We start from the raw sequence: 17,035 nt of genomic DNA on the forward strand, positions 1-17,035 counted from the left end.
AAAAAACTATATAATAATAAGTCCATTATTATATAATAAGTCCATTAAAAGGACTTTTGTTCTGCTTTTTTTCGTCCGACCACTCGACGCTTTAACAGTCACGTGGTCCAAATGCACACTTCCATTGGTCAACTCTAGCGTTCGTGTTTTCAAAAGTCTTCTAGTAAACATTGATTATTGCACCTTCGCTAAATTTTCTAGCATTATTTTGTTGATAATAATGGATACTTACTTATTGTTTTAGGTTTGGTGTTTTGACGAAATTGTCTAAGGTCAGTTACCAAGCTGTCATACAAAAATGGCAGAGGATGAATAAACAGTTTTGTCACTTCATTGTTATCGCTTAGCTGCTGTTGTCGGTTTTCCTAATAATATCGCTCAATGCTGTGATCCCAGCGAACAATATCTATACAATAGTGATGTATACTGACAACCAACTACACGACATTGTGGTAAAGCGCAACACTTCGTCCTCAAGAAAGAGGTCAAGGGATGGAGTGAGAAGTCACGTTACTCCTGCCAAGAAAAGGTCCAGTTTCACATCAACAACGACATGTTTAGCAGATAAAGAACAGATTTATACTCAAGACATGGCGGAGAATGAAGGAGTAGAGCTGGTAAGATGCCTCTTCTTTTTTCAGTAAAATACATTTCAAGCATTATAATGTAACAATGTTATAAATACTGGACACAATATTACAAAAACAAAAAAAACAAAAACAACAACAGATAGACTACAGAGTGTAAAGTCTTCATGTAGACTATAGAATATAAATTTTTTTAAACTACATTGCATAAAAGTTTTGTATACTGTGTACATTAGGGCTGCACAGTATATCGTTTCAGCATCGACATCGCAATGTGTGAACATGCAATAGTCACAGCAGGATCAGCATTGTCAAGTTGGGAGTTGATCAGGACTACAGTTTCAGAACATGCGATTTTTGGGGTCTTCTGAAAGTTTAACCTTAAAACAGAGTAAAAGATTTTCATTTGAATGTGTCTTTAAAAACCTGTGAATGTAAGAGTTTATAATAGTATTCATTCATTCATTCATTTTCGTTTCGGTTTAGTCCCTTTATTAATCTGGGGTCACCACAGCGGAATGAACTGACAACTTATCCAGCATATTTTTTACACAGTGGATGCCCTTCCAGCCGCAACCCATCTCTGGGAAACATCCATACACACTCATACACTACGGACAATTTACCCTACCTAATTCACCTGTACCACATGTTTTTGTACTGTGGGGGAAACCGAAGCATCCAGAGAAAACCCACGCGAACGTGGGGAGAACATGCAAACTCCACACGCCAACTGACCCAGCCGAGCCTCAAACCAGCGACTTTCTTGCTGTGAGGCGACAGCACTACCTACTGCATCACCGCGTCACCTTATGATAGTATATAAACAAATATGTTTTTTTTTTCATATTATTATTGCGTTTCTGTACCTCAATACTGTTACATTCCACAGAAAACCATAAAAATTAATTTGCATCTGTTCAACTATATAGTATTTTATGCAGATACTCCTCAACAAAATAAACACAATCAATGTAAAATTCATTCCAAATAGAGTTACAGTAAAGACACAATGTAAGATTTTGCCTAATATCTTGCAGCCCTAAAAGACATATTATAGAATGTACAACTTTTAAATATTAATAAATACTCTAACATATACCATAGTTAACTGTGGAGTATTGTAGTATAATACCTAGTTTTAGAACACTTAGTATAGAATTGGGTAGTTTGTTTATATTACTATAGTTTGGTCTTACCATAGCATTTACAGAATTACCACAACAGAATAATCCAACTAGGGCGATGTGGTGGCGCAGTGGGAAGCAATGTCGCCTCACAACAAGAAGGTTGTTGGTTCAGGCCTCGTCTGGGTCAGATGGCATTTCTGTTTGGAGTTTGCATGTTCTCCCATGTTCGCAAGGGTTTCCTCTGGGTTATCTCTGGGTTCTCCGGTTTCCCCAACAGTCCAAAGAGGTGTGCTATCGGTGAAATGGGTAAGCTAAAATTGTCTGTAGTGTATGAGTGTGTGAATGAGAGTGTATGGGTGTTTCACGGTGATGGGTTTCTGCTGAAAGGGCCTCCTCTGCGTAAAACATATGCTAGATACGTTGGCGGTTTATTCCACTGTGGCGACCCCTGATTAATAAAGGGACTGAGCCAAAAAGAAAAATAATGAATAATCCAGCTACTTTGCTATTGCATGGTTTAAAATCACTATAGTGTTTATAAGTTACTGTAGTATTTTTTCCATGTGGTATAGGACAAAAACCTTTATTATTCAAATATTCAGATAGTATATTAGTGTATATTTCTGTGAATATTATATATTTGTTTGGCACAGTTTAAAAGGAATGGAAAATTTTTGAAATAACGAACAAAGTGTAAAATATACTAATTCTAGTGCACTTTACAGTGAAACTTCCAAAAGTCAGTTCATCACACACTAAAATACACAATGGTTATTTAGACTTCTAATGTTATAGAATTATAAACATACCACAGACTTTGCTGTAATTTAGCATGTTTTAATGTGACCCTACAATACCTATGTAACCCCTATGTTAATGTTTCTGTCATAATCCAGTGCTGCAGTGACAATGAAGATCTCTTTGAGGGTTATGACAGCATAGTGGCTGACAGCTCTTTTCTGGCAAAGCTTGAAGATGTGGAGCTCCAGACGAGGCAGTGCTATGATCAGCAAACTCCCAATGCCTGTGCGGATGATCTCTCTGACTCCATGTTAGCTGAGGATTTCAGAGACTCGTCGCCGAGAGCTTTACCAAGCTCTCAGCTTGAATTTCAAAAAGCTATCACAATGCCACACAAAAGCCCCTCCAGAGGTGCGCCGAGCTCTTCTACCCCTTATTTGATGAATCCTGGCCCGGCTGTCAATCATGCAGATCTCAGCGTCCACAAGCCACATCCAAAGGCCAGAAGAAGCATGAAGGACCATCTTAAGAAAGTGCTGATGGATAATGCAGCAACGGCCAGCACAGTCTCCAAGATGGTACAGCAAAAAGAAGCTGTGATGAACGAAGAAATGAGTTTTGCCATGCAGGCTATGGAGTCCATAACATCTGAGGGAGACCTGGGTCCCTTTTTTGGCCTTCCGTCCAAAGTTAAAGATCTTATTTTTAGATTAAAGGGAATCCAGGACTTGTATGGTAAGTATTTAATGGCATGCTATGTCAGATGGCTTGGTGTCCTTATCAAATGAAATGTTCAACATTAATTTCATAATATACCTTAAAAGCTTTTTAAACGCAAGTAAAGTTTTTTTTTGAAAGCTTGTAAAAAAAAAAGTTGAAATATAGCTGAAGTAATGTTCCATTTGACACACACACACACACATATATATATATATATATATATATATATATATATATATATATATATATATATATATATATATATAATACAAAATAAATATACAAAGTGCGTTATATTGTCAAAAAAAACTTTTATTTTGGATGCGATTAATCTTTGCTTAGCACTCATAATAAGTACATTATTAAAATTTTATTCAAATTTTGGTTTTGTAAGTATTTTTTTTATTTGCTTTTGATTTCAGAGTGGCAGAAGACCTGTTTGAGCCTGGATTCAATTCAGCAGAGGAGAAATCTTATTTATTCGCTACCTACAAGTGGAGGAAAGACTCTAGTGGCAGAGATTCTCATATTTAAAGAGCTCTTGTGTAGAAAGAAAGATGCACTACTTATTTTGCCGTACATATCCTTAGTTCAGGAAAAGGTATGTATTCATGCATGATTTATTTATTATCTAAACAAAATAATAATAATAATTTGGCCAGTGGGCTTTACGCACAGCTAGAGTTTTGAAGCCAATGATAAACTTCTGGTGAAAGCTTAATGTGACTATTTTCAATTTTACAAGGTTGTTTTTACAGCATCGATGCTGTAATAAAATTAAAATACATTCAGTTAAATAGACATAAGCATTGATTTAGTTGTTCAGATGTAAAACGAGATGAAAGACCGTGTAACCACTAGCGCCATCAGTAGCAACAGGCTATAGCAGAAATTCCATTAAAATACTGGGGTAAAATAAACTCATATTTTAAAGACACGGCAGGGGAAAATGGAATTTAATGCAGTTCTTCTTGTCAGATCTGAGACCCACTTTATGTCATGTATTTAACAGACAGTGAAGATTGCTGATTTTTAAAGAAATCAGATCTTAAACGTGACAATTTTGTAATGGAAAGACTTGGGCTGCCTGGCTAAAAAAATTCAAAGTCTGTGTGCATATAGCCAATTCATTCATTCATTTTCTTTTTTCGGCTTTGTCCCTTTATTAATCCGGGGTTGGCACAGCGGAATGAATCGCCAACTTATCCAGCACATGTTTCACGCAGCTGATGCCCATCCAGCTGCAACCCATCTTTGGGAAATATCCATACACACTCATACACTACGGACAATTTAGCTTACCCAATTTACCTGTACCACATGTCTCTGGCTTGTGGGGGAAAATGGTGCACCCAGAGGAAACCCATGTGAATGCAAGGAGAACATGCAAACTCCACACAGAAATGCCAACTGACCCAGTCTAGGCTTCAACCAGTGACTTTGCTGTGAGGCGACAGCACTACCTACTGCGCCACTGTGTCACCCATATAGCCAATTGTAATATAAGCAACTTTGGTTTCTTTATTATTAATCCTATTTCATATAACATATGCAATGATTTGCCTGCAGGTTCGAGGGTTGTCTAGTTTTGGAATTGAGTTGGATTTCTTGGTGGAGGAGTATGCTGGTAGTAAAGGGAAGTTTCCTCCAGTCAAGAGAAGAAATAAAAACTCTCTCTACATCACAACCATTGAGAAGGGACACAGCCTTGTCAATTCATTAATCGAAAATGACCGTTTAGACAACATTGGCCTGGTTGTTGTGGATGAGGTGTGTATTAGAAATTGTTATTATTAATTTAAATTGTTATTTTTCTCTTTTTTTTATTTTTTTTGTTTCATACTATGTTGGTCTGTAAGATTTTTTATGTTTCTTTTTAAAGATTGTTATGCACACCAAGACTTAATTTATAAGATAAAAAATATGGAAAAACAGTAATATTGTTGGGAATAACTTTCTTACTATGTCTAAAAGAAATGTATTTAAGTGTTTTTAATTATTTTATTTTTTTGTGATGACAGTTAAATTTTTAGTAGCCAATACATTATTACTTATTGCTATATATCAAATTGTTACTCATGAATTTATTTATTTATCAATGCTTAAAACAGTTGTGCCACTTAATATTTTTGAGGAAACCATAAACATTTATTTCAGCAGCATTTATTTAATGTTAAAGTCTGATCCTAAACTTGTGAATGTTGGTGCACAGTTGAAGTCAAAATTATTAGCCCTTCTGTTCATTTTTTTTCTTTTCTTTTTCAAATATTTCCCAAATGATCTTTAACAGAGCAAGGAATATTTCCCAGTATTTCTTGTAATATTTTTCTTGTAAATTTTGGTTGATTTATTTGGGCAAGAATAAAAACTGTTTTGAATAAAAAACAACAACAACAACAACAATATTATTAGCTCTCTTAAGCTGGATTGTCTTTCAATTGTCTACAGAACAAGTTACAGTTGTTCAATGAATTGCCTAATTATCCCAATCTGCCTAGTTAACCTAACTAACCCAGTTATGCTTTTAATTGGCACTTTAATTTGAATACTAGTATCTTGAAAAATATCTAGTAAAATATTATGTACTGTTTTCATGGCAAAGATGAAAGAAATCAGTTATTAGAAATTAGTAAGGCCAGACGGAATCTGCGGATGTTTATTGCTATTTCTGCAGAGAATTTTGGTAAAAGTCTGCGGATATTGCAGAATTATTTTGGGAGTATCATAACTAAAACCTTAATATGTGAAATAAAAAATAATGTCTTTTTAACTTTTATTTAATGTTTAAAATACAAATCCAATTAGATCCACTTTATTTGGTAAATAAAAGACAGAAAATATTATTGTACCAACTGCATTGTACATAAATCTGATGAACATTTTGACATTAGTCAATAATATTACTGTACTTAATAAAAAACTGAATAAATATAGATTTACACACATTTACTCAAGTAAATAAACAGAATTAATGATAAACAGAAAGTAAGGATATATATATATATATCCTTATATATATATATATATATATATACAATTTAACAGTGGGGCTAATAATTCTGACTTTAACGGTATATGATAAGCTATTGAAATGAAATTAATGTTTTTTTGTTTTTTTTTATTCATTTTCAGCTTCACATGCTTGGTGATGGGAGCAGGGGGGCGATCCTTGAAATGACTTTGTCCAAGATTCTCTACATGAGCAGTAAGTTTTTGAAAACATACATTTAAATGCCTCTGTAATGATAACATCTAACTCAACCTTATAGACATGTTGTTTCTTAATCACAACAGAATCAACCCAAGTTATCGGCATGAGTGCAACACTAGGCAATGTGAAAGATCTTCAGAGCTTCCTGAGAGCTGAAAATTACACCAATAACTTCAGGCCTGTAAGAATGACTGACATTAATAATTTATCAACATTTTAATAAACTCCTTTCTAATAAATACCCATTGATCTTCTAGGTTGAGCTGAAAGAATATGTGAAAATAAAGGACAGCATATATGAAGTTGACCCCAAGGAAGAGGCATGCTTCACTTTCTCACGACTCCTAAATTTTAAGGTATGGAAGCTCACTCAAGCCCAAGCTCTGCAAAGTTCACTCAAGCTCAAGCTCCTTTTAAAAAAAGCTCGATAAGATATTGATCTAACTTATTGAACCTTTTGTTTGATGGACTCTCAGTACTCCAGTGGAATGCAGAAAATGGACCCGGACCACATCATAGCTCTGGCTACTGAAGTCATCCCGCAGCAGTCCTGCCTCATATTCTGTGCCACCAAGAAGAACTGTGAGAATCTAGCCGGAATGATCTGCAAGTATTTAAATAAGTGCGTACAACTTTAGAAGTTTTCATTTTAAAAGCATAATTCACCCCTAAATGAAAATTACCTCATCATTTACTCTCCCTCATGTGCAGTTTATTTCTTCTGGTGAACACAAAAGAAGATATTTTGAAGAATGCTGGATGCTGGTACCTACAGTTGGTACCTGTTACCAACATTTTTTTTTAAATAACTTCTTTTGTGTTCAACAGAAGAAAGAAACTTGGGTAAGTTTTAAACAAGTGAAGAAAGAATAAATGATGACAAAATGTTATTTTTGGGTGAATTATTCCTTTTTTGAAATAGATTTTGTGCATTTTAGATGGGGTATATTGCTAAGAGTGATATCAATGAATGATACTTCAGAGTGATATCAATGGCCACCATACTGATGTGTTGTTCCATACTATAGTGGTCAAAATTCTCCATTTCAAAGGGCCCTTCAGAATGAAAGATTTCTGTGGCTACAACTAATTGACACCTCGGGCCCCCATGATTCTTTGCACAAAGTTTTTTCGGTGTCGAACAGAGTGTTCCTCTTAGAAGGACTTGTTCCCCTGTCACTCCAGGGGGTGAACCCTATGAAGTGATTATGGCATAGAGATTATCTCTTTAGCATTTATATCTATTTTTATTTATTTTATTTTAGTCATCTGGATTAATTTAGTTTAAGTCGACTAAATATGATCAAATCTGATTGTGAACAAAATCAAAAGTTAAAGTAAAGCATAGAGAGTGCGGTGGCTGATTTACTGTTTATCCACATATGCTTTGATCTTTATCTTCTCCTACCCATTGACTTATTTTAAGTAGTTTATTTATAGACTTATTTTGAAAGGTGTACTTGCTTATGATTGATCACAGCTGGTCCCACATAAGCTAACGCATAATTCCCCAATCAGATGATTCCTAACTCACTATAAATAACCAGAGTTTCTTACTTTAGTTATCTTCAACTTGAAGAATCCCCCTTCCACACATACTCCTCCACCTTTTCCTTTATAGGGTGGCACGGCAGCCCAGTGGTTAGCACTGTTGCCTCACAGCAAGAACATCACTGGTTTAATCCCTTAACAGGTCAGTCAACGATTCTCTGCAGAGTTTACATGTTCTCCTCATGCTCACGGGGATTTCCTCCGGGTTCTTCGGTTTCCTCCTTCTGTCCAAAAACATGTTATAAGTGAATTGATCAATCTAAGATAGCACTATTCACCTTATTCTTTACGTACTAAAAGGCGCTGCCATTTAAGTCTTTTTGGCTCGAGACATCCGCTCTCAATTACTTGTATTCGTTTTTAGATGTTACAAACAGCTCGTTATGCTGCTTGATGTTGCAAACTTACATATTCTTATTATATGCAAACTTACATATTCTTATTATATGATTCTGCTTTGAATGATAGAGTCATTAATTAATCAAATCAAACCTCTGTAATTATTTTTTTCAGAGAGTTCATAAAACACAAGGAGGCAGAAAAAGCCACTCTTCTGGGTGAGCTGAAGAGCAGTGGGAACGGCTCACTGTGTCCTGTGCTGCAGAAGACCATACCCTTCGGTTTGGCCTACCATCACAGCGGCCTGACCAGCGATGAGAGGAAGCTGGTAGAAGAGGCTTATTCCTCAGGAGTGCTCAGTCTCCTAACCTGCACCTCTACTCTTGCTGCAGGCATCAATCTTCCTGCACGCAGGTTTGTCTCGATCAATGTTGAGCTATGTTGGTCAAAGATGAAAACAGCTTTCGAGCATAAAAAACAGGAGTGTTTAATCCTGCTCCTCCAGGGCTGCTGTCCTGAAGAGTTTATCTATTTCCAGCTCCAACACACAGTTGCCTGGAAGTTTCTAGCAAGTCTGAAAAACTTGAACAGCTGGTTCAGGTGGGTTTGATTTGGTCTGGAGCTAAACTCTGCTTGATAGTGACCCTCCAGGAACAGGTTTGGACACCTCTGATCTTAGTGTAATTCAGCTTTTATTTTTTTGTCATGCATTATGCTACTTTCATGTGTATTTAAATCACTGTAAATTAGGCCTGCACAATATATATAACTTCAGCGCCGATGTCACAGTGTGATAGTGAAAGATATGCAACGTTGAGTGAAAGACTTTCCTTGTGGGATAGTGAACATGAATGGTCCATGAAGTAATGTTTACTTGAAAATGTAGAGATAATTATTTATTTTTAATTTATTTATTTTCAGCATGTACAGTTTTATTATACAACAAAATCACTTCACATTCCTCAACAAGAAGGATTAAATGAGAAAATAAGAGGATTAAATTAGAAAATAAATTAAATAAAAAATTATTGCAAAAAAAGAAAAAGAGGAGAGGGAACAATTTTCAAATTGCATTGAAATATATTATACATATTTTTGTACCTATTTTTAGTACATAAAATACCTGTATACAAACCTTTTTTATCCCAAAATGTTAATGGAGGAGCATATATGTATCGGTTTAATAGCTTTTCTATTAAATTTTTAAACTTTGAAAAAGTGATTTCAAAGTTTAAATATTGAATATATGCATTTTAATCTCTTTTTTTAGTAATAGGAAAGGAAGGGATCTTTTAAAAAGCAATCCTTAACATAATAACCCAAAATCCCGTTAATAAGATAAGGAAAATGTTTTGAAACTATTATGAGCAATAAAAGCTTCAACATTAGTCCAAAAATGTTGTATTGGCAAGACTGAAATAAATGTGAAATAGTTTCATTAAAGCTTTCACAAAACAGCATTGGGATAATTCTGATATCTGAGTTGCCAAGAGCCATAAACATTCAACATGGTGAGGGGAAGATGATTATTGCCATGACTGCTATTATTATTACTATTATAAGTAAAAAAAAATGTTTTGCATCTCCTTGTCTTGTCAGTAAAGTACAACCATTTGAAGCATGGTTTATGTTTGATAAACAATTAAAATAGCATGTATTTGACTAAAATTCCAGAATTATCAGCAAACTGATTTTCTAGTACAGAGAATGTTTATATGGTTGTCAAATGTGACAAACAATTGAATCGTGACTATAAGTGGGAACTAGGAATTTTCAATAGCATCATTAGAGTGTCTTGTTTCTTTTTTCCTAAGAGCATGACAAAAGAATATTCAAACATGTTTACTACTACATATTTACTTGAATTACTGAAGACACCCACTAAAATGTAATTTAGTGTGGCTTATATAACACAATACTCCTTTTAGGCACATTTAGAACATGAACTGTTAAATGGCAATAGAGTCGCAAAATACTATTTGATCAATATTTTAACATTTAGCGAGATGGTTCATGCAAAAATTGTTATTTACCCATAATGATTGCCTCATACGTAAATGGTTTTAAAGCTTTATGAATTGCAGAGGAACAAAAATACAGACACTGAAGAATGTCAAGAAAAAGCAGTCATTAACATCCATAGTAGGAACAAAAAATACAATGGAAGTCAATGACTTCTTTTTTCCAAAACTTCCAACGTTCCATTATTCTTTGTGTTCAAGTGAAGGGTGTCAGAATTTTTTAGGGGAACTATCTTTTTCCCTTTAACACATTTTCATTATTTTAAAACCACTAGTTTTTATAATTCTTTACATTTTAAATACTATAAGATAAATAAGTGTGCCTTATTTTTATAGGTGTTTTAATTGGTCTTTCATTTTTGCATAAATATATCTGTTACATCGTATGACAGGGGAACATTATTTTACCCATATTACCACCAGTGATTTAATAAAGTCATGATTACACTGTAATTTGCTTTGTGTGCTATGAAGTACTTTTATGAATATATTTTGATGCTGACAATAAAATAGGATGTCTAATCTTTTACTCTTAATACATACAACAGCTGTTCTGATCGCAAAAGTTTTCTTAAATCAGATCATACTTTCTACTAATCTCTTATGTGCATGTGGCGATTCTCAGAGTGATTCTGCGCTCCCCGTATGTGGCTGCAGACTTTTTAAAGAGAAGCCAGTACAAACAGATGGTGGGCAGAGCAGGACGAGCTGGAATTGATGCCATGGGCGAGAGCATCCTGATCCTGCAGGACAAAGATATAAACACGGTAATTCGCTCTGACTTTAAAAGATTGCAGTTATTATAGTGTAACATTTATGATCATGAATATAATAAATGTATTTTAATTACTTGCATTAATATTATTTAAACTCCCATATTTATGTTTGTGGTCTATACATTCTTTTTCTGTCTTAATCTGATTAATGTAAATTGTTTTAAATATTTTTAAAGTGCTTTTGCCTTTCCATTTATCAAAGATTTAATATTAAGTCAACGCAAATATCAAAAATGTGTTTCTATTGCAGCAAATCAGTATATTAGAGTGATTTCTGAAGAATCATTTGGCACTAATGACTGGAGTAATCATGCTGAAAATCTTATTTTCTATCACAAGAATTATAATCATTTGAACAATATTAATATTAAATATAATAGTAATATTAAATAAAAATAATATTATTTCAGTATTTTTGTAAATAAATAAATCCTTGGTCATCTTTTAAAAAACATCTTACCAACCCAAATCTTACCATTTGCTTGTATGTTAATGCATCTTAACAATGATTTTCCTCCCAGGCCAAAAACCTACTGTGTGCTCCAATGGAGAAGTGTTACAGTAACCTGCTGCATGATGGAGGGCGGGGCCTGCTCAGCCTCATTCTGTCTCTCATTGGCCTGAAAGTATGTCACATGTTTTAATGTAATTAGAAAATGAGGTCTAATCAAGCATTGCAAAAACTGACCTTTTTCCTTTCATTTTAGATAACCACAACTGTAGAGCAGGTGAAGGATTTGATGAAAGGCACTTTGCTCAGTGTGCAGGAGGCTCAGGTCAGCCCAGAGAAGAGCTTGTGGGATCTTACAGTGGAGTCCATACAGACACTGAAGCAGAAGAACCTCATCGAAGTCTCTTCTGATGAAAATAATCAAAACATTCTGCAAATCACCAGGCTTGGGCGAGCCACTTATAAAGGTAAAAAAGAAATAGGGGCGTGGCTCAAGGCTTAAAGGGATAGTTCAACCAAAACGGAAAGATTCTGTCGTCATTTACTCACCCTTTGCTTGTTCCAAACCGGTTTGACTTTCTTTTTTTTTGATGAACACAAAAGAAGATAATTTGATGAAAGCTGGAAACCTGTAATCATTGACTTTCATTGTATTTGTTTTTCCTTTCTCGTTTCTTTTACTAAGGTTACATGTTTTAAGCTTTCTTTACAATATTTCTTTTTGTTTAACAAAAGAAAAAAGTCACTTGAGGGTGACTAAATAGTCAGTACATTTTTATTTTGGAGTATACTATCCCTTTAAATTGAAGGATTCTGTTTTACCACAGGGTGGCAATGTTACCTTAATTTCAAAATTTGCGAGAAGGGTCTGGATGCCAACCTGGTGCTTTGCAATCTGAGCTGCATCCAATGCTTTTAATGCGCTCGCCTAAAGTTCTCTTTATCACTTGTGTTTTTAGGTTCAGTAGACCTAAGCTACTGTGATGTGCTCTACCGAGACCTTTCAAAAGGGCTGGAGGGTTTACTCCTCAACAGTTTTCTTCACTTAGTGTATCTAGTTACTCCATATGACATGGTGCATCAGTGCAAACCGGATTGGATGATCTACTTCAGGCAGGTGGGACACTTTCCTCAGGTTAAACCTGCTTTACTTATACCATATCTTTCAATTGTTTGAATCTGTTTTTCCACCTTTTGAATAAAGTCTCTTCGATTAAAAATAGTTTAAAAAAAAACATTTTGAAATATGTGTTTTATTTTGTAGTGTTTTTCTTTTATTTTATGTTGCCAAAAGCTGAGTTTTCAACATCAGTGCTTTAGTTTATCTTTCACATGTGATCTTTTAGAAATCATATCAGATATGATGTTTTAGTTCTCCAAAAAACATTTTGTATGATTAGCAATGATAAAAAAAAATTGTGGCAAGTAAAAAAAAAACAGCATTTATTTTATGCAAAAATATGTTGTAACATTATAATAATATGTAATTATAAAAACATTTTAGAACATTATAAATATATAGCATTTGTCACTTAAACATATAAATTATTAATTTATTGATTACCACCTACAAGTTTGGTACTTTCGAGTGAGTATATGGTATAATAACATCTTTTTTTGTGTTATTTAGGTACCGTTATAGTTTCTTAAAATAATTTTTATTAGATTTTATTTCTATGCTTTACATTTCTATATCAAAGAGTTTGTTGTTGACTAAATGTTTAAAGCAAAAATGTTCCTAAAAATGTATACTTTTTCTTATTTTTTAAAATTTTATATTAATTTAAATGAAAGCCTTCCCAGAGATGGGTTGCGGCTGGAAGGGCATCCACTGCGTAAAAACTTGCTGAATAAGTTGGCGGTTCCTTCCGCTGTGGCGACCCCGGATTAATAAAGGGACTAAGCCGACAAGAAAATGAATAAATGAAAGAGAAATATGCTGTTTTTGCAGTCATTTTCTTTTTTTTTTTTGTTCTTATGTTTTAGTGCTAATGTTAGTTACTGATTAATGTTTTATTCTGTAGTCTTAATTCTGTATTTATTTAATAAAAAATTAATATTATTATTTTTACTTTTTGTGTATTCCACTCTGTTTTGATGCTCTTGTTACTGCTTTGAGTCTAAGAAAAGCGCAATGTAAATAAAATGTATTAATACAAATGTTTATTTTCATAGTTCACAAATTTGTCAGCTGCTGAGCAGAAGATGGCCACCACGGTCGGAGTTCCTGAAAGCTTTGTGGCCAGAAAAGCGGCAGGACAGAGCGTGAGGAAGGTTGGCGAAAACAGCATTCCTCTCATTCTTCACAACACCATACAAGTGATTCAGGGCATTTTTTGTTTGGGATTAAACAGCCTAGGTATAATAAGCCAACGAAAGCAATAGAAAGAGATCATTAGCTGAGTGTTTTTTAAACATTAGCCATGAATTAAATATGAAATTACTTCATCCTAATCCTCTTAAAGGATTTACAGGGCATTAATGCTAAATCTACTCTTAACCTTTCTCACGTTTCTGAAGGAAAAGAAAAGAATGGTTTTCAGTGAGTAGAGTTGAGTCATCAACTGAAGTGGATTTCATGATGTTTGTTTCTTTCTGTGTGTCAGTCTGTGGATGTTGTGGTAGTGAACAGGTTGTACCTGGCTCTGGTCCTGTTCTCCTTACTGAAGGAAACAAACCTGTGGATTGTGTCCGAACGATTCCAGCTGACCAGAGGTTTCGTTCAGACTCTTCTCAGCTCAGCGTCTGCCTTTGGATCATCTGTGCTGCACTTCACGGAGGTTGAGAGACACATTTTGTTAAAAGAATAGAAGACACATCAGCCTATATACAGTTGAAGACAATTATTTTATTACATTTGAAATATTTTCCAAAAATATTTCTCAAGTGATGCTTAAAGGCTAATTCAAACCACTCAAAGAAACACCTACAAACAAGTTGGTGGTTGTATAAAGAATATAAAATAGAAAATACTGTCAGAAGCAAAGGTTGTTGCTGTTTTTTCGGAAAATCATATCGCACTGCTCAGGCGTTCCTCAACCCAGAAAATGGCAATTTAACATGTTTAGTTGCGTGAAAACAAACTCTGTCCAATAACATCAGACACATAAAACCTATATATACTATTTTCTGTAGAAACCACTGTTGTCTAATGACTTGCCTAGTCAAACTAATTAACCTAATTAAGCCTTTAAATTGCGTAATTAAATACGTTAAATTAGTTATTATAAATAAGTTATTAAAACAATTATGTTTAAAACATGTTGAAAAAAAATTATATTTTAATAATAATTTGTCTTCAACTGTATGTGTATCAGCTGTATTTTTTGTATGTGTTATAAATTTAATTGGATACTAAATCAAGTTTGTCTGGTCATTTCAGGAGCTGGAGGAGTTTTGGGCATACAAGGCTCTTCTCTCTGAGTTGACTCGAAGATTGACTTACTGTGTGCAGGCCGAGCTCATTCCTCTCATGGAGGTGTCTGGAGTCCTGGAGGTAAGTGTAGAGTATTTATGACCAGAATATTTGCTTGAATGTTATATTTGTGTGCTCATTTTGTTTTTTATTCTCTTTTGATTATAGCATCGTGCTAAGCAGCTGTACAGTGCCGGATACAAGACATTAGCACATCTGGCCAATGCAGATCCACAAACTCTGGTCCAAACTATTGAAAACCTCTTTAAGAAACAAGCGTATCAAATTATTGCATCTGCAAAAGTAAGTATTGTATTGCATTATACCAAAGTGTCTTTAAGGCAAGTCATTTCACTCGTTGGCCATCTTTGAAACACCTGTCTAAATAGGGAAACATCAAATTTTCCGAAAGCAAGCTTATGATTGCATTACATATTTGAAATCACCAATAAAATTAAACAACAACTGTCTTATAAGTTTCGTTTCTAAACATTAGAAACACACAAAATCTGCATATTTTCAGGTTGCCCAAGCTAATGCACATGCGCACTCGAAAGGAACGAGATCACAACACCAACCTTATTTATGGCCGTGTTACACATTATCATAATCTGAATAATGATCATCAGATTGCTCTTCTGCTCGTCTGACGTAATCCACAACTTGGTCTTGGTGGTGAATCTTCTCCAGAAATGACAGCGACTATTTGTTTACTAGTTTGTGGGTGTTAAATAGTTGCTGTCATGTGATGTGCATTTGTCAGGATGGATTGTACCTCACGTTCATTTTATACAGATTACAAAACAAACAAACTTTTGTTTTTTTAGGTGAACTTCTTCATTTAAAAGTAGAGATTTCAGGCTTTCTGTAGATACAGTTTTTATATCTGTGAAGCAAGTATTCGAGTGTGTTTGTTGACCACAAAACTGTAGTAAATCACACGTCTGATCCAAGCTTCTCTCCCAGAGAATCATCAGTCTGTAGCGATTGATGATTGGCTCCTGTACTAGTAGGTGGGGCTTCATTCGCCATATTGACCGTTACACTTTTCCCCATGTAATTACATACAACAAATTTTTTATCAAACCTAGCATTCTAATACTCTTTGCCATGGTACTTCTCGTTTACATCATGCTAAAAATTTTCAATTACACAGAACAACCCCCCACTTTAAAACAAAGCAGCTGTTATAATTTATCACCGTATAGCAAAATGTACATAACCATGAACACACAAAAATGTTACATGCTATACATGGTTTTAGGTTATAGCAATAATACATTTTGCACAATTACATGTAACTAATTGTATATATATATATATATATACTCAGCCATTCTTGTTTCTTACGCAAATTAGCTATCTACAAATACTCAAATTTTCAGTACTATTGAAATAAAAACTTTATAGACGTTTATTGTTATATAATAAACCAAATCTACATGACTTTTTTCCCTGTGGAACACAGAAATGAAATGAAATCAAAAGTGGTTTGGTTTTCTTTTTTCCCTTGCATTGAAATCAGATGCTGATATCAGGCCTCACAAAAGATGCAGACTTATCATAAAAGCATCATAAAGGCATTTGCTCACATGGTTGCTGTCATATGTCTTAAGATAAAGATAACAGAAGACAGTCTTTTATAAAAATGATTTGGTTTTGAATACTTTTTCAGGTGACAAGTTCACTGTCACTATATACAAAACACTGACCAGGCTTTCAGGAGCTTTCTCTTTTGTCACAATGCCAGTCTAACTGGATTGAGCGTGTTTTTCACAACATTTCTCACTGTTCATTTTCAGATGTTATTAACAGAAAAAGCAGAAGCCCTGCAGGAGGAGGTGGACGACCTGCTTATGCTGCCATTGGATCTCCCATCATTGTAGATTGTGTACATTTGTATTTAAGTGATGTAAATGGCCTGTATAATATCGAATCTACCTGTAATTATGTAAACTCAGCATGTCTGGCTGGAATAAAAGTGGAAGTAAACATGTAGCACCTGTTAGGTTACTCATTATGTCATTTTGTACCATAAAGATTTTACAACCAAAGGTGGAGCAGACTTACAAACAACCTCTTTTATTATGAGT

The 17,035-nt window shown here is 34.4% G+C and overlaps 1 protein-coding gene across 2 annotated transcripts; it reads left to right on the forward strand.

The window, feature by feature from the left end:
- The first annotated feature begins 138 nt into the window (after window positions 1-138).
- helq (helicase, POLQ like) lies at window positions 139-16,940 on the forward strand. Of its 2 annotated transcripts, none has more exon segments than NM_001282423.1 (18): window positions 139-617; window positions 2,614-3,193; window positions 3,601-3,779; window positions 4,748-4,948; window positions 6,311-6,383; window positions 6,473-6,570; window positions 6,647-6,745; window positions 6,866-7,011; window positions 8,454-8,693; window positions 10,926-11,067; window positions 11,598-11,702; window positions 11,784-11,994; window positions 12,487-12,644; window positions 13,703-13,801; window positions 14,134-14,307; window positions 14,910-15,023; window positions 15,111-15,245; window positions 16,745-16,938. In NM_001282423.1, coding segments are annotated over 18 exon segments (3,036 nt in total). In that variant the 5' UTR covers window positions 139-419; the 3' UTR covers window positions 16,829-16,938.
- The last annotated feature ends 95 nt before the right edge of the window (window positions 16,941-17,035 follow it).

Source organism: Danio rerio, chromosome 21, assembly GCF_049306965.1.
Source record: "Danio rerio strain Tuebingen ecotype United States chromosome 21, GRCz12tu, whole genome shotgun sequence".
In the NCBI taxonomy this organism is placed as follows: Eukaryota; Metazoa; Chordata; class Actinopteri; order Cypriniformes; family Danionidae; genus Danio; species Danio rerio.